Source organism: Apus apus, chromosome Z, assembly GCF_020740795.1.
Source record: "Apus apus isolate bApuApu2 chromosome Z, bApuApu2.pri.cur, whole genome shotgun sequence".
NCBI classification, from domain to species: domain Eukaryota; kingdom Metazoa; phylum Chordata; class Aves; order Apodiformes; family Apodidae; genus Apus; species Apus apus.
In genome coordinates, this window is record NC_067312.1 from 5,508,415 (window position 1) to 5,532,698 (window position 24,284).

Sequence of the window (24,284 nt, forward strand, 5' to 3'; positions counted from 1 at the left end):
AAAGCAGACAGAAACCATAAGTGAATCAGGCTCTGTGAAACACATGCAAAAAAACAGGAAAAGCAGGCAGCAGGAATTCTTATGACATTTTGCTTGCACAATGCTGTGGAAGTAGCCAGAAAGAGCAGACTACAATAGCCCACATTCTATAATTCAACAAAGACTTAATCTACTCATACAAGCTAATTGATACCTCTTTAAAAGACTGAAATGCAAATTGTGATTTCATGGAATCACAGAATGGTTTGGGTTGGAAGGGTCCTTAAAGATCATCTAGATCCTAGACCCCTGCATGGGCAGGGACACCTCCCACTAGACCAGGCTGCTCAGAGCCCCGTCCAACCTGCCTTTGATTTTACATACAGGTTTGGGTTTAGTATGTTTTGATTATGTTAGAATCCCTGTTTTGGTAATGCAGGTCATTAGTGAAATTAGCAGTCTAATTCAGAGTTCATCTTAATAATTGCAAAGAAACTTTTTCACAAGATCAGTTGCCTTGCAACTCTCCTGTGTGGGAGATTCACCATCACACCTGCTCACCGCATTCACTGGTCTTTTGGTTTCCTGGATCACCACTGCAACCCCACCACATTCAATAACCACTGGACATGTCAATGTCCTGGCTTGCCTGCTCGTAAACTGTGTGATTGTTTCCTACATAAACTGATTTTTCACTATAGGTTTAGTCACCACTGCTAAATATAAATAAAAAGGAGCTGATAAGGCTTTCAGAAAATACAAGAAAGGAAAAATTAGTGGTAAGATGATATAGACTATATAGATATTTTCTACATCACACTTGCACCTTCTTTTGATGGAATCAATTGACTGATGGATTTGGTATGATGAATCTGATCAATCTGACCACTTCCTGTCCTTTTCTTTGACTTTCAATGTGAATGACAGAAAATAGGCAATTTCTGTGTAATTATTTGAATTTAACAGAATAATATAGCCATTAAGTGTAGGAATATTCAAACCACCTTTTTAATCCTTAAAAAGATCTTTGTTAAGCATTTATAAAACGGCTGGCTGAAGGGTATAGACAGTCAGATACAGAATCACCAGAAAATTCAGGCCTGATTTCACACAATCACAGAATATTAGGGGTTGGAAAGAACATCTGGAGATCATCAAGTCCAACCCCTCTGCCAGAGCAGGACCAAAAACTAGGGCAGATCACTCAGAAAGGCATCCAGACAGGTCTTGAAAGTCTCCAGAGAAGGACACTCCACAGCCTCTCTGGGCAGCCTGTTCCAGTGCTCTGTAACCCTCACAAGAAAGAAGTTCTCCCTCATGTTAAGGTGGAACTTCCTGTCCTCGAGCTTGAATCCATTTCCCTTCATCCTATCACAGGGCCCAAGTGAAAAGAGGTTGTCTCTTCCTTCTTGATCCCCAGCTCTCATGTATTTATAGACATTAATTAGATCTTCTCTCAGTCTTCTCCTCTCCAGACTGAAAAGCCCCAGGTCTCTCAGCCTGTCCTCATAAGGCAAGTGTTCCAGTCCCTTCATCATCCTCATAGCTTCTATTGGACTCTTTCTAGTAGATCCCTGTCCCTCTGGATCTAAGGAGCCCAAAACTGGACACAATACTCCAAGGGAGGTCTCACTAGGGCCAAATAGAGGGGGAGGAGAACCTCCCTCGATCTGCTGGAGACACTCCTCTTAATGCACCCCAGGATACCATTGGCCTTCTTGGCTACAAATGCACATTGTTGTGCCATGGATAACTTGTTGTCTACCACTACTCCAAGGTCCTTCTCCACGGAGCTGCTCTCTAGCAGATCACCTCCTGCCTGTACTGGTGCATTTTGTTGGTCCTTCCCAGGTGCAGGACTCTGCACTTGCTCTTGTTGAACTTCATCAGGTTCCTCTTTGTCCAGCTCTCCAGCCTGCCCACAAAATTTTGTTTGCATTTTGTCTGTGGGCACACAAAATCTGAGCTCTCTGTATTCTGGGACTGGTTTGGAGAACTTCAATTTTAAAACCAAAACAAAATAAAAATAAGCAAAAAACCTAAATCCCCCATTCCAAAAGGCAGAGGGGAAAAATAGCCCAACCTGAAAAAGGAGAGAAGACTTTAAAGACTTTTTGTGAAGTACATGGACATAGAAAAATTGCATAGCAATTAATTCTATCACTCTGTTGTGAAGATTAAACAATAATATTTTTGGCATTTTTCAGCTAAACAGCTTGAGTGTCTGGTATTGCATTCCGTAATGAATATTTTAAATAGCTCCAGGCTGATTAGTGAAGAGTAGCTCTGCTTGGGGGTGGGTGTCTCCAGAGCATGCTGCTTAAACCATGCTTCATAGCACTTCACACAAGTTTGGGATGCTTTTGTAGAACTAAGACATCACTTTTGTTGTTGTTTAACAGCAAAAAATTTCTAACAACCATTATGAAAATAAAGCAAAATTAAAACCAAAGAGCTATCAGTTTGAAACCTTTGAAACAGTGATCTATAAGTCATATAATGATACTGAAAGTATTATCTTCATTTAATGGCTCAGTTTCAGAAGAAAGTCTTGTAGATAATTAAACATAGTCATGCATGTTGAGAAGTCCTAATGCAATTCTGAGAGTGTCTTAACTGGCAATTTCTATGGTATTTTGCTTTTTTTGTTACAGTCATGTGCCTTACCTGTGGGGGGGGAGGGGGGAGAAAAAAAAAAAAAAAAAATGATAATAAAATTGATAATTTAAAATTATATTTTTTTGCAATTATACAAAGTAATCTGAATTTTTCAAAGTCTCAGCAAAATCTGCTTTGTGTCTTGGGTAAAGGTAGAATGAAAGATACTATATTCAGAGCTGTTCTGCATCCCTGAGCCTTGATAATTCTGTGAAGTATTGTGGAACAGATCTGTAGTGAGAATGCTGTTTACTGTCACTTGGGCTTACAGATAAAATGAAAAAAAAAAAAAAAAATTGCTTGTAATTTTATCCTCTCTTTTCACCAAATTCAATCCAAAGGCAGCCCTCCCTTTCCTTAACCATGTCTGTGACCCCCACAAGTAAGTCCCAACATACTTTAATGTATTAACCTCTTGCTATTTTGCTCATAGGTATCCTCAGTAATGTTACATTGAACACTTATGAGGCACACTTCAAAAAGAATAATGGAGCATGCAGGAAACATCTAGCTTGTGAGCCTAATCAGCTATATGAAAGACAGAAGAATTACCAGTGAGAGAAATGAGTGCAAAACTTCTAGAAATAAAGACAATAAAAATGGACTCATAGAAAAGGGATCACAACCTATAAATGTCACAGAACTGCACATCATGTTAATTTTCAAAATGTTACAAATGAGAAACCACTGATGAAAATTTCCTAAATTTCAGGAAAGAATGTACTACAAGGTTTACACATTGAAGAACTGAATATAAATGCAGAAATTTATTGAATAGACTAAACATGAAAAATTAAGGTGGTGAAAAAGAAACATAACTAAAACATGGCATAAATAAAATGCACAAGAAATCTTTGAGTTTGCTCTTGTGTAATTTTTTATTGGTTTGTTGGTTTTTTTTTTTTAATCAGAGATTGTTATATTTTTTTAGCATACCAGGTTGTCTCTGATACAACCAGACGTTAAATGTTTAAAGATTGATTTTATGTATCTGGTACAGCTTTGGTTTCTGTGCAAGCAGTATCTATTATAACTGCTTAGAAAACTAGACCTCTGTCTACCAATAAATGGAAACAGTTCAGGTTACAATAAGTGAAAAGATTTCACTCAGAATCAACTAAAGTGTGCTGCACAAGCAGCTGAACTCTAATGCCAAGTGAATAATTGTTAGTGCTTTTCTTACTCATTAGTATATTGGATATGTAGGATAAATACCTGGGGTGCCAATACCGTGTCAGGAGAAGCTTCCACAAAGCTATTGAATCAAAAAGTCCCAATTCCAGTATTCACCAGCTGCTCATATTGGTCTCTGTGGATATTTGTTTTAGCAACTGAGTCAAAACTTACTGTTCCTATTCCTCAAATTGAATGGGTGGAAAATAAATTATTTTTTTTTATTCCCATCCCCCTTATTTTTGGTTTATTAGCATCATAAAGGATTATTAGGGAGAGGTTTCTGGGAGACTCTTGAGTTTTCCAGTCTGCTACTTCTTTATCTGTTTTTTAAAAAAGCCAATTATTTTGAAACATAATTCACTCCTTGTGTTGTGATCTTTCCACGTTCCTCCCTGAAAACTCAAATAAACTGTAGAGATTATTCATAGTAAGTATTCTTAGCTTTTCATCTTATCTATTAGTATAGTGTACAGTGTATTAGGCTATAGATTATTGCACCTATTTACTAAGGCAGATAACACCTTTGACTCTAACAGCACCTGACTTAGAGTACATCACATGAATTGGTTTCTATTATCTAATGCTTTATATTCATAGATGAGGTAAAGGGGAAGAATGTCTAACTCCACGATTTTTCTGTGTATATTGTCATACATCCATTTTTCCTCTTAAGGTTTCTTGACGGCAAAAAACAAATGCCTTCATAACAATATAAACAAAGATTTCAATGTTGAAAAAGAGCCAGGTTTTTCAGTGTGTTTGGAAAATCTTACCAGCACATAGTTTGACATAATTTCTGGGTTTATTTTTAAAAAGAATACAGCTGACTTGTGTTAACAGAGTTCCTTAATTCACCATAAATTATTAAAAGACCCAATAAACTTGGTTCTGTTCTTGATTATCTGTCTGAAAATGCTAGCTTAAAATTAGCCTTGTTTAAATAACACCAAATCAATGGAAGATCAATGCTGAATATAGCACTGCCTTTTAGAGAGACATTGATCAATGGAGAATTCGGTGTGTTTTATCTGATGGAGACTTGGGCTGAGACCAGACAATTGCATGAAAATAACTACTTGAAAGATAATATATTTTCCTTTACCTTTACTTTGTGCTCTGACTACAGTACAAGGGACCTGTGACAAATGCTGTATGGCATATGTTATAAAATACATGCAAAATACATGGTTTTTGATTGTTTCCATAGGCTGCAACATATTTCTTTTGCTGGTCCCACATCACTGTACCTCTGTGTCTGCGACGATGGGAGAGGCTGGGAATGCTAATGCTATCCCTGTCACTACTTCTTGCCATATCTTTTGACCGGGGGATCTCTGGCAGCTATTAAACTGACTGATGGGCCCCAAATATCACTGCATGAAAGCCCCTATTTGTAGTTTTAAAAAAAATTATATTAATGGATAACTGAATATGCCCTTAGAAGCTACAGTTTCAGTAAATTCAGTTCTGCCCCTGAATATTTACAGATATATTGATCTCTCTCTAAGGTCATCTGTTTGAAAACCTCCATAGGGACATTCAGGTGAAGGAAGAGAGGTGCTGCAAGAGCCCAAGGCTTCATAGTGCCAGAAAGCTTCTTCCTCCCTGGAGATTCTCCCTCTTATGCATCTTGGAAAGATGAGCATCCAATCTAAAACTGCTGCAGAAAACAGGAGATCTCAGTTGGTAAGACCTTTTTTTATATCATAGCTTTTTTAAATCCTCGTTTCCAGTTTGTGTTTTTACATACCATATCCCCATATCTCCTAATCCTTTGTGTAGCTGTATTTAAGAGACAGCCACTTAAAATACATAGTGGAAAACTTAAAAATACTTCTCCAGGCCAGTCTGTCATTACCCAAACTGCAAATTGGCGAAGATACAGAATGAGTCTCTTACTGGACCTGAGAGGTCTAAATCCTACTTATCTCACTTGCATATCACACAGTGATAGTGTTGCTCAGAAGAAGTGATTATACTTTTGCTCATTACCGAGTTAATAATCTACTAGCCACATCTGCATACTGTATCTTTGCAGATTTCTACACACTGTACACACACAGCACCATTGTGGTGAGCTCTTCAGCTTATTGCCAGTAGAAATCTCAGAGCTCTTGCAACACCATTGAGTTTCCTGCCTGAAAACAGCCCATATTGTTACTTGTCTGTGAACTAACTTCTAGAGTCTCAGTACTGCCTTATAATTTCAGACTCTTTTTGAGCATTCAGTGATAATTTTCTGACTTTTGAAATTATTAAGTCTGCATTATCCATTTGACATTTTCAGATATTAACTTGGAAATGGGTAGCCCTTATATCCGCATCTGGGTTTTGCAGAATCTCAGAACTGTCACAGTTAGAAAAGCCTCTAAGATCACCAAGTCCAGCTGTCACCCCAGAAAAACAAAACAAAACAAAACAAAACAAAAAAACAAGCAAAACAAAACAGAAAAACACAAAAAACCCACAAAAACAAAAACAAACAAACAAAAAAACCACACAACTCCATTCCCACTAGAGCATGTCCTGAATTGCCATTTCTACATGTCTTTGAATACCTCCAGGGATGGTGACTCAACCAGCAGACTTCCCTGTGGGACATGTCTGGCCAGAATATTGGACTCTGTTCCCTTCAGAAGGGAATCTCATACAACAATTACTCTCCTTTTATTCTTAATATGAGCAGACCTGATGCTTGAGGCTGACTGCCCTGGCGATTCCCTGAATGGACCTTTATCAACATCCTTGTTTGCATTATGCTCCAGTTCCAGAGCCCTGTATCTATTGTGTAAGAGCAACACCAACTGGGTGGCGGAGGGCAAGAGGGGCAGGGATGTATTTCCATTCCCCCCTGTCTCTTAGGTCCTCTTGTTCTGCCTGGTGACAAGAGGGCATGGGATCCTCTACTTCTTGTGAAGCCTCTGCCTGCTGCCTTTTCCTCAAGGATGCTAGGATGTGGCTCAAATAATCTCTTTCACATTCCCATATAGTCCTTAATCATTCCACCTCCTCTTTAAGGTCTGTCACCAGAGTAAACAGATCATTCACTTGGTCACAGCACACACAGATATTTTCTCTGCTGCCTTCTGGTAAGAGTGACAGGCTCAGGAATCCTGTGCAGCCTGAGACATGGACAGCTGTGTGTCCTGGGCCTGGGCTCTCTGCTCTGTTCCTGAGCTCCCCAGGGGCTGCTCATTATAGAATCACAGAATCATCCTAGTTGGAAGGGACCTTGAAGATCACCAAGGCCAACCATAACCTAAATCACCCTACCATAACCTAATTTACCCATTTAATGCTTAAATCATGTCTCTAAGCTCTGTACCTATCTTTCTTTTAAACATTTCCAGGGATGGTGACTCCACCACATCCTTGGGCAGCCTGTTCCACTGTCCAACCACTCTTTTGGTAAAGAAATTATTTCTAATATCCAGTCTAAATCTCCCCTGGTGCAGCTTCAGGCCATTTCCTCTCATCCTGTCATTACTTACTTGAGAGAAGAGGCCAGCTCCCACCTCACTACAACCTCCTTTCAGGCAGTTGTAGAGAGCAATGGTGTCTTCTATCAGCCTCCTCTTCTTCAAACTAAACAATCCCAGTTTCCTCAGCCTCTGCTGGTAGGATTTATAGGCTGGGGTGACGACTGCTGCTTCAGATCTTGACTACAGATCTCATGAGAGCTGCTGTCTCCTTGCAGATCCCACCTCTCCCCTATCATTTCCCTACCAGAGGGAAACCTTCAGGAAAGAAAAAGCAGAAAAAAAAGAAATAAACACTGTTAGCCAAGATCTGCTGCTCTGCTGTGCATCAACTCTGCTTCAGAGCAGCCCCCCTCAGAGACCTGTAGTTCTGTCTTTCTCAATAGCTACAGCTAGGTCATTGTGATGGAAACCTGTAACTTAATGTGGCCACTTTTAGACACTTTAAGGAGGCTACCTACATTCTCCACAGAAATAAAGCTAATAAACACCCTTTATTATAATTTAAAAAACAGAAACCTAGTAAAAAAATCACACACAAGTCCCAACAACAGAGGTATGGAAGCTTGTTGTGTGTGAACAGACATCCTGTCTGATTTAACTGACCACAGAAAAAGTTGAGGCTCCTTAATAGACTGTATCTTCAAGTCTTGCTCAGCCCAAAAGTCAACACAGACTTCTTTGCTCATAAGTATCAGTACAGGGTGGGTGGTTAACCCTTGCAGGCTGCAAGATACAGCACTGTCTAAAAATGCTCCATTTTCCTGTATGACAATCTGTTATATCCCAATGCAATTGCCAGCTGGCAGGCAATTTTCCTGTGGAAGACTTTTCCTCCCAGTAGGAGCTGTCATCCTAATATTCAACCAGAGCAGTGTAGTTAAAGGAAATTGAAAGGAATAGGCACTTCCCAAGGGTGACTCAACCCACCCAGAGATAAGTGTGCAAGGTGGGATAAATTACTTTTGGAGGGACTTCCATCTCTTTGCCAATTAGAAAACAGACTACACACCAGACTTCTATGTGCATAAAGGTTGTTGAGATAAATCTTACTCTAAGCATTTTAGTTTTGTGACAAGCAATTCTAGTAACAATAACTATCAGGTTACCTGAGATAGAGATATATTGGAAGCCAGATATTGTTGCTCAGAGTATTATGTGGAAAGAGAGGAACACAGTCAGATTTGACTCTGCATATGATAAACTTATAGAAGGAAAGTCAGGGGATTCAGAATCTCAAAGACAAGATTAAGGAACAGAGACACAGCTTGGAGCAGCAGGCTGTGTCCAGACAAAGTGTAACACTACTGATCAAACAAGTAATGTATCTGGCCTTGGGTATTTAGAGTAAATCCCAAAATGCCAGTATCCCACCTTTTAGGCTAGCCTAGTCAGGATTCAGTGAAGGGCATTGATTCTATGATTCTGTGATTATCTGTGGATATAATTTTACTGATGCATCCGGAACACTTGAAAAAAATATGCTTTAATATCCCTCCAAGTCTTTGAGAATTGTGAAAAAAGGGATAAATTTCAACTGATTTCTGATTAAAAAAATCAGACTGCAACAAAAAAATCACACTGAATTCTTCTCCATACAAAGGAAAAAAACACTGAAAAGAATAAAAGAATACCACAAGAATCATATTATTGTAGAAGACCCAACATTGCTTAACCTCTAACTTTTCCTATATTTACCCATGGAGTATTTGTCTGTCAGTCCTTATGTATGGTACCAGTAGCAGGCACCATTTCATTTTCTGTGACTATTTTCAGGTACAGTGTGTCCAATTTCAATGCTATTAAATACTTCCAAAACTACCTACTAAATGGAAATAATGGAAAAAAAAATCATCCCCCAACACTCTCTGGCATTTCTCTTCACCCCAAACTTTATGTTGAACAAGTATACAGTACAGATTAAAAAAAGAAAATTAACTTGCATGTTAAACAACACAATTCCTTTTTCCTTTTTTTTTTTCTCTTTTTTTTCCTCATTTCATTTGTTCACACAAAAGCTTGAGATATTTGATGTGTATTATTTGTTCAGCCCTTAGGAATGAAGCAAGATGGAATAGTATTTCTTGGTGTACACTTTCCATGTTCCCATGGAAATAATGTTCAAATTTTGTCTTAACCTCCTATCTGTTTTCCAATGCAATTAATATGTTTTTCTCCATAGGTTTCATACCTGCTGTCTCTAAACCTGCTGTCACTTTGTCATTAGTTATCCCCCCTTGTCTGTCTATTTGGCTTCTGACTCCAGGTCTTTTGCCAACCTTTTGGGGGTTTTGTATCCTCCTGTGTAATTCATTGTTTCAGATCAGTGAATTTTTTATTGCCTGCTACCCAAATAACAATTAGTGTTTCAAAAGGAGATTTCCCTAAACCAACTCAGACTAATAACAGAAGCAACTGTTGTGATTCAGTGGTCCTCACACCCATGTCCAAAATAAGATGTTTGCTTCTCAGGCAACCTCAGCTCCTTCTCCAGCTGAGGAGAGCAACAGGCACCTCTGGGGAGTGATTTCTCTATCCTATTTCCTGTGATAAAAAGAACAAAACAGATTGAGCCCAAATTAAACAATCCCAAAGGCAGATGAAAAAACTTAACTGAAGTGAGAGCCACCAGACTAGATTATGGGGTGGATCATGACATGTCAAAAGTGGAATTGGACACAAAGCCTTGTGTGACATTCAGGATGAATAGTGCTTGTCTTGCACAATCCAAGAGATAATTGGTGTACTTAGGCACTCAGAATATCTGTTGTTTGTCTTGAGACATCTAAGAGTTAAACAAGATTTGTTGATGGACTAAAGAGATGTCTCAGCAACCACCAAATTGTTTTACTCCCCGCCCTGCGATGTGTACCTGAGAACTGGGGAGTTCAGTGTGGGACACTCTGAGATTGGAGACAAAGAAGTTCTACAGCTGGTGCTGGGAGCAGAACATCCAGTGGTAACCAGGCCTTGAGATTTCATGAAAACCACTGACTTAGCAGGACAAGATAAAGAGTGCTGGTCTCAAGGTGCCTCCTAGGACTGAACCTCCACTGCAATAAACTAATCCTGTGGTGCCAGTTGTCTCAACCTCCTCTTTTGCAATGGCTTGTCTTATTCACTAGCCAAACAAAGACTACCTGCAGGACATAGCCCTGGCACCATACTGCCCCCTCCTATCTCGGAGAAGCATGAAGATAGAAGGACTTTCTCACCTGCACAGGGAGAAAAGTGGGGGTGCAGTGGGCAAGAACTGTATAAAAATCTGGGACACTATGGGTGCAGGGAAGTGTTTCCTCACTGACAATGGTGCTGGACCATGGTGGTAACTGTTTTCTCACTTGCTGTCCTCTGTATTTCTGCTTTCTCCTTTCTTTTCTATCTCTGTTGTCCTCCCTGTCCTATCTGCTCTAGGGACTTTGTTGTGTTACTCCAGTGAAGTTTGTTGTGCACTTGACATCTGACCTGGTTTGTGTCTTAATTTCACCATTTGTGATCCCCTTTAAACTTCTTCTCAGGTCCTGCCGGGCAACAAAGGGTGCAGCTGCCGTGCGGCTCATCCCAGGAGAGGGAAGGCAGAGTCCAGCTGCCCCAGCCTCCCACTGCGGTGAGGAGGGTTAGAAAGCAAGGGGGTTCTGCTCCACCTCTCATAAGACCACACACCAGCCGCAGTGCCTCTTTGTGCACCCAATGTTGTGTTACCTTTGTTTTGTTCTGGCAAGATCATAACAAATTGCCACGTATCCAAATACTGGATCGTGACACCTTGTGATAAAAAGTGAAATAAGTTTTGCTGCCTCATTTGTTGAAGTAGTAGATGATGGAGACTGAGATACAGAATCTATTTTTTGTTTATTGGTTAGAAAAATGCTTACCTGAGCCACAGTTTATGCAATTAGACACATCCAGTGCATTTTACAAATGTAAAAGTTTGGCCTGATTGCAAAGAGATTAAGCAGGTGACTCCTTTAAACCTTTTTGACAGAGCTATAATTAATTTTCTGTAAGGAAACAGACACAGAGGCTGGCAGAGACATGCAAAAAATCATAAACAAGCAGCAATACTACCACACTACACAAATTCCTTGCTTTGAGTTAAAATGCTTATATATTTTTATATACATGTGCATATAGACACAACATAGATGGTTACATATAACGCTGCTGCATTTTGAAATTCAGGTCCTATTTGTGTTAACTGTGTTAATATGGCTCTGATAATCTATTTTAGTAGGAATTTAACTAACATGCAATCATATTTAAGAAGTCTTGAAATCTATTGTAGGTCCTCATTTTGTTTCTTCCTTCTTTTCAACTTTGCTCCTCTCCACAGCTAATATTGTATACTGACCAGCTGTAGTATTGCTACCAAAAGTGGAAATCCTCAAGAGAGCTCTCCCCAAAAGCTGAGTGCTCATCTAGTTCTTAGTCATCTTTGAAGCTGACTACAAGAAAACTGGGATGAACTTTTATTTGGGCACAAAATGAGGGGACAAGGTGTAATGGATTAAAATTTGAAGAGGGGAGATTTTGATGAGAAATGAGGAGGAAATTCTTCACTATGAGGGTGATGAGACACTAGACCAGGTTGCCCAGAGAAGCTGTGGATGCCCCATCCCTAGAAGTGTTCAAGGGCAAGTTGGATGTGGCTCTGAGAAACCTGGTTTAGTGGAGGTGTCTCTTCTCATGGCAGGGGAGTTGGAACTAGATGATCTTTAAGGTCTTTTCCAATCCAAAACATTCTATGATCTATGATTCTATGATTCTATAACTTTGACACCTTGAATCAAGGTCAGAACACAATGATTGGTTCCAGCTCTAGAGGAAATGATGAATATGTCTGAGGAAAACAGGGATTAGTCTCAGATTACTATTGCATACAGTGAACTCTGCTTCCAGACAACATCATTAGTTCACATGAGAGGAAGAAATGCACCTGACAAACAAACACATTTATCTGCCTTGGTTATAAGAGTGTCTTTCCTTTTTTTAATTAATATAAAACCTCCATCTTTGCGGATCATCAGGGTGCACTGCCGTAACAGTAGGTAGATTAATGCTTTTTGTCCTTTCCACAATGATGATTATAATACATAATGAATTTGCATTTGATTTACAAGGACCATATGAGTCTGACAGGGTATTGACTGTGTCATGATGGTTATGCTGCCAAGTTGTTCACATTTGCTCAAATGCCAACATTTTAATTGGCAGTATTATTTATGGATTAAACTTTCACTGTTTTCCACTTTTCTAGTCCTTCTCATCCCTCCTCCAAGAAAAAAGGAAAATGTAATTAATACTTTTAGAGAATAATTATGATGTTTCTGCTGCATTAAGATTTTTGGGAATTCCTTATGCTACCAAAAGAATTTATCTCAAGATACTAAATGGTGTGAAATACACTACATTGACTACGATGTTAATTAAATTCACACGTTTTGCTTCAGAAGTCCATGCATTAAAATACATTGTTTCAGATACTGGACTTTATAAACTTTCTCTACAAACTAAAGCTTCTTTATCTTTTCCATATTACTGTCTGATGTGCTTCACTGTCAGTGAGAAGAAGGTGAACACATAAGTGATGATGTGATTAGCTCAGGAAAATAAATCAAGTTTAAGTTTTCACAGAATCACATATTAGGGGTTGGAAGGGACTTCTGGAGATCATCTAGTCAAACCCCCCTGCCAGAGAAGGACCAAATCTCAAGCAGGTCACTCAGAAATGCATCCAGATAGGTCTTGAAAGTCTCCAGAGAAGAAGACTACACAACATCTCTGGGCAGCCTGTCCCAGTGCTCTGTAGCCCTCACAGTAAAGAAGTTCTTCCTCATGTTGAGGTGGAACTTCCTCTGCTCTTGCTTGAATACATTGTCCCTCATCCTATCACAAGGCCTAACTGAAAAGAGGTTGTCCCTGCCTTCTTCATGCCCAGCCCTCATATATAAATATATATATATATGTATACACACATTAATTAGATCTTCTCTCAGTCTTCTCCTCTCCAGACTGAAAATCCCCAGGTTTCTCAGCCTTCCCTCATAAGGCAGATGTTCCAGTCCTTTAATCAACCTTATAGCCCTTCATTGGGCTCTCTCAAGTAAATCCCAATCCCTCTTGAACTGAGGAACCCAGAACTGGATGCAGTACTCTAGGCGAGGTCTCACTAGGGCAGAGTAGAGAAGGAGGAGAACCTCCCTTGATCTGCTGAACATACTCTTCTTAATGCACCCCAGGATATCATTGGACTTCTTGGCTACATTGTTGCCCCATGGATAACTTTTTTTTTAGGAAGTGTACTTTGAGGGTAGAACACAGAATTTACAGAATATAAAGCTTTTACATGCTGATAACCATCCAGACTAAGATATCAGTATAAAAAGTGTGAGGGGAAAAATAAATTATTCTGAAATAGTTGCAAAGCAGTCAGATCCTCCTTACACACTTAGGCTTTGTTCTCACTAAGTTACGAGGAATTTGGAGTAAGCACTGAGGGCTTTTGTATGAACAGCTGTTATACCTAATAGTCAGGTAACAAAGACAAATCACTGTCTTCTTGTCTAGTATACTAGAAAAAAAGAGATTAAGGGCTATAATTTAAATGATAAGATTGATACAGTCTTGAAAATGCTAACAGTTCCGGGTAGAAAGACAGATATAAAGCAAATAGTACCTGATCTCAGTCTGATATTAGAGGTTTTTCAACATGTAGTGGAAGTCAAGGACTCAGTTTTTTCCATGTAATGTCTCAATAACTTCAGTTTTTGATCTAAGCAGACTTATTTAACACTCTATCAGTTGCTGCCCTAGTTTCAATAACACAAAGCTTTAAGCAAACCTTTTCTCTTCAGCTTTGAATAGCAGTTTTCTGAACATATTTCTCTTGGAAACATGGTTTTAAATGGCACCAAAACCCAAACAAGAGACTAAAACTCCATGTTTAATTTTCATTTTGCTTACAGTTTTGGATATCAACATTTTGAATGTTGGGAAAACCACAAATGGACCCAAACCAAATGGTCATGTGCTATTCAACATACAAAAGATACAATGTACTTGATGCAAATTCACATAGAAATAGGAAACCCACTTTAATTTAATAGGAAACCAGTCCTTCCGTCTTGCTTCTCATACTGTCATAGAAGCAGAGTAACTCCTTTCAGAATGTCATTAATCAGCAAGCAAAGTCCTGTGTTAAAAAAAAAATAAAAATAAAAAAATAAAAAAAAGAGGAAAGACTATCCAACAGCATCAAAGTAAAAGCAAAATGAAATACACAGAGTCAACTTTAAAAGTTTGACTGAATTAACAAGTACCATTTTTATATCCAGACTGATTGAAGTGTATATCTTGGGAATATACAAAATTAGAGCCTTGTTTTAACAGTCATATTTGGTCAAAATTACATTTTAAGTTGAGAAAAGAGAGGGAGAAGTGAGATTTACAGGGGCTAGCCCCCCCCCCCCCCCCCAAAGGAATTAACTGCATAAGTATTGATTTATAGTACCCAGATTCATATTTTATAGTATTATCTCATAGAATCATAGAACAGAATCATCCTGGTTGGAAGGGACCTTGAAGATCACCAAGGCCAACCATAACCTAAATCCCACTACCATAACCTAATTTATCCGTTCAGTGCTTAAATCATGTTGATAAGCACTATCTCTGTATTTCCTTTAAGTACTTCCAGGGATTGTAACTCCACCACCTCCCTGGACAACCTTTTCCACTGTCCAACTGCTTTTTTGGTAAAGAAATTATTTCTAATATCCAGTCTAAATCTCCCCTGGTGCAGCTTCAGGCCATTTCCTCTCATTCTGTCATTATTCACATGAGAAAAAAATCTCATAAGCAGACACCCAGAGGAAAAGCATAAGAACGCAAGGGGAAGAACACAGGTAATTGGTCCCATCTGCCAGTATCCCGATCACTAGTATGATCAACTTAATACTCCCTTGAATAAATCTAATACATTTTCAAAGACTGACTATTAACAACCATATGTTTATATAGATGTGGAAATTTTGAGATACCATACACTTACAGCATTTTTCTAAACCAGAACAAAAGGTTTTAAGTCTTAGCTCAGTAGCTCCATGTATGACATGCACTGCAGCACAGGACTTCAGAGGTGCAGTCCATGAGAACACAAGTGTTAATTCACAATCAAGCAAAACAAAATAACTCCTTTCCAATAATACCCCAGTAAGAGTTAGATTTGGTGAATATTGAAAGCAATTCTTAGTTTGCATCAAGAAGCTGTATCAGTTTACCAGATAATATCTGCGCATATACTTGTTCAGCTGTTTTTTTAGAAGCAAATTTAAGAAGAAACGAACAGGCATGCTAGTGCATACAAAACTGCAAAACGGTTTAAAGAATAAAGTGGTTGAACAGATAAGGACATGAACTGAAGTAAAGGAAAGGTCAGGCTGATAAGAGCGTGTTGTAGAGGAAAGTCTATCCATAGAAGGCAGCTGATGCCTTAAATGGGACTCTGACAAAGACATTACTGAATCCTGTATGGCAACATCCCCACATTCCTTCTTTTTTTTTTTTTTTTTTTTTTTTTTTTAATGTGTGTATATATATATATATATATATATAGAGAGAGAGAGAGAGAGAGCGAGAGAGCAGCAAGCTCAAACAAGCACTTTGGAAAAGACAAGTGAAGATGAAGGTCCAGAGGGATACTCAGATCCTACAGTGACAGGTACTTTATAGGCAGATTTGGGTCTACATTTTACTGGCATCAACATTACTTCTGTGATTTAGTTAGCAATGGTAACTTTTATAACAAGGACAATGCCACATAATAGTCCAAACTCCACTTTAGCTGCAGGACTAAAATATCTTGAAGGCAAACAATGCTTTACACTTCTATATGTCTTTGTATATTCATAAGTGAAGAAGTGAAGTTATGTATGTTCAATAATTAATTGCCTCATTAGAAAGGTAAATCTATTAATCATCAGATTTTTTCCTGGCTCGACTGTCTCGAGGACACAATTGTTATGTGTGATCCCTGGGGAGTTAAGGAGCCTCATGTTCACATCATGAAATCAAAACATGATCCTGCTCACTAGATTATATCTGTCACAACACAGTGGTCAATCTGTCAGTGTGACAATACCAGCCCGCCCAAAACAAAGCATTTCAAACACCATCAAAACATAGCACAGAGAAACAAAAAGCTTGGGGGGGGAGAAAATAAAAACAAACCCAAACCCAACCAAATCAAACCAAACTATCAAACAAAAAAACCCACATAAGCCAAGAAAAAAAAAAAATGTTCATCAGTTCATCAGAAACAGAGAACCCATGATCACTATCCTCACCTCCAGCTCCATATCCTCTACATCTGGTGTTCAGACACAAAAGAGGTCACGAACAGCTGGCACAGTTCTTGCCATAAAGAATTGGCACTGGTATTGACCATATTTTCTGAAATATAGGCAGAGTGCTAAATTTAAATTTTAATCTTCAGTAAGTTCAACTTGCTCTTGAACACTTCCAAGGATGAGGCTTTTGCAACTTCCCTGGGCAGCCTGTGCCACTGCCTCAGCACCCTCACAAGTAAGAATTTCTTCCTAATGTCTAACCTAAATCTCCTCTCTTTCCGTTTGAAACCACTACCTCTCAACCTGTCACTCTCTGCCCTTGTCAAAAGTCCCTCCCCAGCTTTCCTGTAGCCCTTTCAGGTACTGTAAGGTGCTCTAAGCTCTCCCCAGAACCTTCTCCAGTCCAGGCTGAAAAACCTCAACTCTCTCAGCCTGTCTCCATAGCAGAGGTGCCTACCTATTGACCTACCTACTAAACAAATTACACTATTAGTATCACTGAGCTGCATCAGATCCCTGGTCTTGTCTTGTAATGGCAGAGGTACTTTGTACCCATCCTCTCATTAGGGACCCAAGCACAGAAGCACAGCAAATATTCAAAGCTGTCCACTCTGAGATCTATCCACCTTCCATACCAAACTGAATGAGGTGATCCTCCACTCAGCATGTTCCCTTTCTTGATTGCTCCCTTTGGGACAGTTGATCCATCATCAGACACAGCACAGGAATCTTATGGATGAGATTTGCCCTATCTCACTTGATATGCCTAAAGGTTAGACATTTAAATCTGATACAGTCACTCTAGGCTTCTTTTTTCGTCAATGACGAGAAAGAGGCCAGAGAGATGAGTCTCTGGAGATGCCATCTCATGACAGTGTGAATCGTTCTTTAAATTGAGCCTTTTTGTGATGTTAGAGATCAAGTTTATGCTGTATTTCCTTATAGCTAATCCTCATACTAAGGTGCCTTAATAATTCTCAGGCATGACCTGTGATGAGGGTATGACTACAGTTCTTTGCTGCATTCAGAGTGGATTCTTGCAGTTTCTTCTGATGGAATTTTTCTGTATTTTTTACTCTAGTTTTAGTGAGGTGGAGAAGTAGTAACTATTTGTACTTCAAATTATATTTTCTAGGGTTTATCTATTGCAAAAGCCTTGCAAGCCTTTCAGAATTTGAAAATTCTACCCAGACATCACATATAAAAAAAATTCATATGTTCTAGAGACTGAAAAGAATTAATTTTAATATAAAAATACAACTGATCAATAACATTTATCATATTCTGGTGTGGTTTGCTTTCCTAGGCAATGTTTCCATTTCAAGTATTTCCCTCAGAATATGTTAAATGGAATAAAAGAGGTTAAAAAAACAAAGCAAAGAAAAATCTCACAGTACTAAATTTTAATAATGCAAAGACCGTGAAAACATCAGTGGCTCTGCAAGCCAAATGCTGATCCCTTTGATAGAATATGCAGGAATAAAATGGTTAGCAGTTGAAATGCTGTGACACAATAATAATTACTTTGCACCTGTAATTCTATTTCTCATTTCCCTATTTAATGTCTGATGTTTTTGTTTAGCACAGTTTCATATTCCAGTCTCTTAATTTGTAGTCTGTTTCTGGAAAATACCTTACGCTGAATGCTGAAAGACACAAAAGAGCATGATGATAAACTAAACAGTTTCCCCTGCCCCCCCCCACCCCTTTCTTTCCTAAGCAGGAAGGGTTCTTTCTCTTCTCATTCATTTCTTTTTGTCTTTGTATTTAATTAATTCTTGTATGGAATCTCAAGGTTTTTTCTTATCTCATTTATACAAAATCTCAACTACTTTCGGCAGTTGTTACCTTATAATTTTACCATCACCACTGTTGTTAGGGCTCAAATTAAATTGTAAAAAATAATAAGCTTGAATGGAACTATCTGAAGGAAAACAAAAACATTGCTGAGATTTTAAAATGAGTATTTCTGCTGTGGATGACAGGAAGGAGTTTGCTCCACACAAGCAAGTCACAGAAGAGAAGACGTTCTGGAGGCAAAGGGAGATCTCAGTTGATTTTTAATGAGGACTAAAGTTTGGCTGAACCACAAAAGTTGGAGGAAGAAAAAAACAGCTGTTTCGGAAAGGAGAGAAATCTGAGAATAAAAAGTGAAAAATTTCAATTCTCCAGAATAAATGTAGATTCAGTTTTGTACATAAAGATGAAAATCAAGCTTAAATACAGGCATGAGAGCTTGTTGTCCTGAATGTTTATGGCCTTTGCTGGCTATTGGAGCTCATGCTCAAAAGTTAAAAATGTCTGTGACATGCTTGGGAGCCCAGCAGAGAAGACTGATTAGGAGATCTGAAGACAGTTGTGGTATCTTGGTACATAAACCACTGGGCATTAAACACAAAACTAAGAGACTCAAAAGCAAATTACAGTCAAGGTGAATAATGTGAGGATCAGGATGTGTCTTGAGTGAGGAATGATATATTGTTTTCATAAAGAAGAAAGAAGGAAAAATTCTCAGCCTTCTCATCATACATTTCTTCCCTTCCTATTAGATATACTCTGCATATTTGCATGTGTTGAATTTACTCTCTCCAGGTTCTTGAAAAAGTTTCTATATGGATAGCACCAGTTAGGCCAACTATAGGTGCACCCTTTTCCTTTCAATATTTCAGACAACAAAGTTTGCACTGTTTTCTGTGTTTTTTCCTCTGTTTACCCTTATTCATCAGCAAGCTTCTTCACTGTTATCTGTTTGTCATTTTTATGGCTTGCTCCCTCTTCTGCCAAAAATATGACATTGACAGTTCAGCATCCCCAAATCTTGTAGAGCCTTCAAGTGTCACTTCTGAAGGGGATGCAAGAGTTATCACAAAGTCTTCTTTGAGTAACTGCTGTGCTCCCATCTAACTATTGACCTGACGACTGAAAAAATTAAATTTTAGTTTTGTGTATGACTGAATTCAGTACTAATCTGTATCACCCAGCAGGACACTATGGGCTACATTGCAATTTTGAGGAAGAGGCAAAGGCTTAATGGGTGGTAACATATGTACACAATCAAGGGTGCAGTGCAGAAAACACTTACAGGGCCAAAGGAATAAGGGAGCTTATACAAAAGGGCAACCTAAGAGCAGAGGCTAAAGCAAAGCAAAACCAAAAAAAGTGTAAGGAGAAACCTGCCTTCAGAAGGAAATCTTTTGAGCACTTCTGCAGCCAGCATACGCACTGCAAAATGCTGAGAAAAAGCTACCACAGTTCCCATATGTACCAGCTGGGTAGATCAACGACCAACCATGGTCACGGGTCACCCTTAGCTAGTGAGTGAAGGTCATGAGCACTGAGTAAAGACCTTCCCTTCCATAAGATTCCGTGATGGTCTTGTAACACCCAAGCACAGCACCACTGAGTTGCTAGGTTAATTACAAATGCTTTTAGAAGTGCTTTGTTATCCCTGGTTAAAAACAAAGAAAAAAAAAAGATGTGTTTTCTTTGATCAATGTTGAAATAAAGGAGAAAAAATGAAATTCCAAATCACCCTGCACAATTCCTTCAGCAGTGTGCATTAAACCCCACTCTGAGTGTGGTCTGTTCCTGCAGCTGCTGAAAGGGAAGGACTGTCACTTGGATTTATGAGCTTGTCTATTACACAACATTCGTGGGCAACTATAACTATTGGCCCCTGAAGCAACTGAAAACTGATATTTAGCTTAAGTAGTCTGTCCTCTGCTCTTGAAATGCAAGCATCGCTTTGTAGCTCCAGGCCATGAAAGAACAGAAATACATGACATGAAAAGTTCCTATATAATTTTAATCTTCTTTCTTAGTCTTTTTCTGTTCCCAGGAGAATTTATCTTTCAGTCATGCTCAGTGTCATTTTTCAAAATCGAGTAGCTTTATCCAAGTTATAAGAAATGTTGTGGGTTTCTTTGTTTGTTTGCTTGTTGTTTTTTTGTTTTGGTTTGGTTTGGTTGATTTTTTTGTTTGTTTGCATTTGTTCAATTGATTTTTTTTTCCTGGCTGTAAAAATAAATAATACGGAAATTAGCCTTCTAGCCAAAATATAGCTTATCAAAATTAGCCAAAAGGTGCTGACATCGCAAAGGAGGGACAACAGCTTGGTTCTCACCCAACTGCCTTCTAAGTCGAATGCCTGCAGCTGGAAGTTTGAAGAAGACTTGTGGTGAGGAAGTCTCCATGTGAGACCTCCCCTGACGACCACCTCGGAGACACATTGCACGTGAACACGGAGGAGGGGCTGAGGTGAAGAGCTGTAACTATAAAAAGCTGTGACACTACCAATACAGGGAAGCACTTCCCCACCAGGTTGTGTCGCTGGACTGTGGTGGTAACTGTCCTATCACTTGCTGTTCTCCATATTTCTACTTTCTCCTGCCTCTCCTGTCTTTTTCTTTCTGTCCTATCCACTCTAGGCATTTTAACTTCTGTTGTGGAACTCCAATAAAGATTGGTGTATATGTGGCATCTGACCTCGTTTGCATCTTAATTTCACCATTTGGGATCACCTTTAGATCTCGGCAGGGTCCCTCAGGACAAATGGGTGTTCCTGCTGTATGATTTGTATGAGGGGAGGGCAGGCTGCACCCAGCAGCACCTGGGCTCCACACGAGAGTGAGGGAGCTTAGAAAACTAGGGGGTTCTGCCCCACCTTCTACAGCCCTGGAGATTATTTTGTCTTTTACCACCAGATATTGTACTTTGTGAGATCCCATGAGCATCTCCATGTCCCAGTTATCGGATCAGGACACCTGATTTCAGCCAGCACAGAACCAATGTTCTTTTCAGTAACTTTCCATTTCCTTGAAACCCCTTTTAAGCAACTGCTCTTTCTTAGATTATCAGCATGTTTTCCAGCAAGTGTCTGCTTCTAGGACTGGTAACCTGCCCCTGCGTGTCAGAAAGAAATCAGAAATAGAGTGGCTGGTCCACCAGCAGAGAGACCAACACCAGGGGAGCTGGGCTCCCATCTCATGGGATGGGATCTCCAGGGGCAAAGAGATCTCTCTGGCTTATGTCACCCAACTGGATGTTTGGTGCAGGACTTCAGGGGGTTCTGTCTGCTTTGTAAAGGGAGCTGCTGGGAGTCCTGCCCTGCAGGGGGGTCTGTTCTTTGAAGGTGGTGGGGCTTTCATTCCCCTCCCCAAGGGTGATTGGCTGCCTTTGTAAAACAGTGTTGAACTGGTTGAGGTCCTGTGTGAAACTTAGAGGCCAAGCTGAGAAGAGAAACCTTGTGGTTGGTGTTTCACATGGGTCTGGCTTGAACCAGGACAGCTTTGGAGTACCAACCTGCCAGGTGCCTGTTGTCTGGGGGTGTCAGTGCCTGGCTGGTTGGCGGGCGTGGCTGCGATGGCATCACAATGAGGGCAGCTAGAAAAGGGCCAGCAGCAGCTGTGCCCCAGTGCTAGCTGGCCAGGTGAGTGCGCAGGCAGGGGGAGGCCGGGCTGGAGCAGGGCCGGGGCAGAAAGGCGGCCCCCGGGGGGTGGGTTCTGGCCCTGCCCCGAGGGCCCAGCTGCTGGCGGCAGCGCCTTGGGCAGGGCACGGGGCTGCCCCCGCCGGGGCACAGGCCCTCCCTGCCAGCCCCACTGAAGCCCTTCTCTCCCTCCTCCTGCAGACCATGGCTGCCCTGCTCTTCCTTGCCCTGAGTGCCCTAAGCCTCACCCAAGGCCTGTGGCCAGAGGGTGATGGGCTGGATGAGGAGACGCAATTGCGCATGTGTCTGCGAGAGAGGATGCTGAAGAGGGAGATGGCTCGGCTGCTGCGGGAGGTGGAGAGGCAGGAGAAGGCCCAGGAGAGGAGGAGCAGCTTTTCCTGGGGGCCCCAGCTCTTTGCAGCCTTGCAGCACTGGCAGCTCTGGGCCGTTGCTGCAGCCCTGCTCCTGCTCTGCGGGCTCTGCTGGAGGCTCAGGAAGAGGAGCTGTTGGTCAGCCATCAGCAGGAAAGAGGGCAGCTCTGGAAACAGCGCAGGGAAGGAGAAACAAGAAGAGTTCACCATGGTGGAGGAACTGATGGATGAACTTCTCCGTATGTGCCGAGAACTTTCCAGGAGGAGCTTCTTGCCAGAACTCGGGCCTGCTGTCATCAGGGAGAGCACCTCAGAGGGCTGGAGTCACTGTGAGCCTGACCATATCTACCAGGTCCTTGTGCCCATCCGCCCACCCCGTGGGCACACCTTCCACCTGGAGCTGTGCAGTGAGGAGGAGATGCCTGTGGGAACCTACAGGCTCCGTGTTGAGCTGGAGTGCATCTGCACACAGCACATGCTGTGCTTCCTCCACCACCCTGAGGAGGAGCTGAGGAAGAAGCAGGCTCCCAGGCTCCTAGACACCCTCTGCACTGGTCCCTACTTGGACACTGATAAAACCTACTTCTGGCTTCATACCTTGATAAATGCAGCCTGGGTGCTTATGCCTAAACCGGGACGCTGCCACCTAACGGTGCTGCCCTCCAGCCACCTCTGCAAGCTCTTGCTGACCTTCTCTTCCAATAGTCATGTTGAGATTGCTATCACATTTGGGGTGCAGCGAGGTGACTCGGACACCTTCACGAGCATCAAGCAGGCAGAGGTCTAGCAGGATGCTTCATCTCAGTGTGCTTGCCGCAGTTTCCTGCTACGATTCAATTGCTTGTTGTCTCTCCCTGTTACAGGCCCTCCCTTATCATCTGTTAGTTAGTTTGGCATAAAACAGTATTTACTTGTTAAGTTTTAGATTTTAAGGGTTTAGGATCCTTTTAAGCCAGTCCTCAGTGTTCTAGGTCTAGGATAGGAGTTGTTACTAGGCTAGTGGCTAGGATTTAATGGTAGAGCTTTATGGGTTGGTTTGACACTTAGTGATAGACTTTCTTGTTAAGGTCCCTTTTGCAATGTTGCTTCAGACTCCTGTTCTGATATCCCAGTTTCCCCGCAGCCCGATTGAGCTGGTGCCTGTTGCTTTAAAAGGGTTTAGACCCCAGTGCTGCTTGCAATAAACCCTGGTCTGTGAACATTCATCTCGTCTGCTGTGTCGCTCCGTCTGGGACAAGAGGCCAGCGTGTGTTCTCCCTGTTGCCACCCGGACAGCAACTGCCCTCCTTCTCCTGCAGAGCCCATTGCTGTCAGGATCTCTCCTCTCTCCAGAGCTGCCACGAAATGGCCTGTTTGACCAAGTGCTGTGTCTGGGTGTGACTGGGCTGGGGAAGGCGAGCAGAGGGTGCTGCCTGCTCAGCTGCCACAGGGTCCGGGAGCATTCTGAGGAAGAGCTGATGTGGTGCACTCTGCGCTCACTGGTTCCTTCCCTGAGGCTCCCCTGCCTGGCTGTGCTCCTGCGCTGGGGCACTTGCAATCAGTTCTCACTCCACAGCTGGGCACATTGCCTTGTGCCCTGGGGAGCAGGAAGGGGCTTCCTTGGGAGCCACACCCAAAACAAGCCCTCCTGGGAGTCCCCCGGCGTTGGCTGTGGACAACCCCAGTGAGGCGTCTGTCACACTGTCCAAGTGGGGAGCCCTTTGCAGAGGGGACAAGTGCCACGACTGTGGAGCTGAGCTATAGCTGCTCTGGCTCCTGGATGAGCTCCAGATTCGTTCACCATACCCTCCAAGGATCTGCAAGCCCAGGTTTCCAGCCCCTTAGTGAGGGAGACTGAACACACGCAGGA

At 41.2% G+C, this 24,284-nt stretch overlaps 1 protein-coding gene across 1 annotated transcript; it reads left to right on the forward strand.

The window, feature by feature from the left end:
* The first annotated feature begins 22,364 nt into the window (after positions 1 to 22,364).
* LOC127395578 (inositol 1,4,5-trisphosphate receptor-interacting protein-like 1) lies at positions 22,365 to 23,222 on the forward strand. Its single transcript, XM_051642720.1, has one exon. The coding sequence runs from the start codon at positions 22,365 to 22,367 to the stop codon at positions 23,220 to 23,222; it is 858 nt and encodes a 285-aa protein (XP_051498680.1).
* The last annotated feature ends 1,062 nt before the right edge of the window (positions 23,223 to 24,284 follow it).

Bases quoted from the DNA above. Each gene is read 5' to 3' on its own strand.
- LOC127395578 (XM_051642720.1), top strand. From the start codon at position 22,365: ATGTGTCTGCGAGAGAGGATGCTGAAGAGGGAGATGGCTCGGCTGCTG.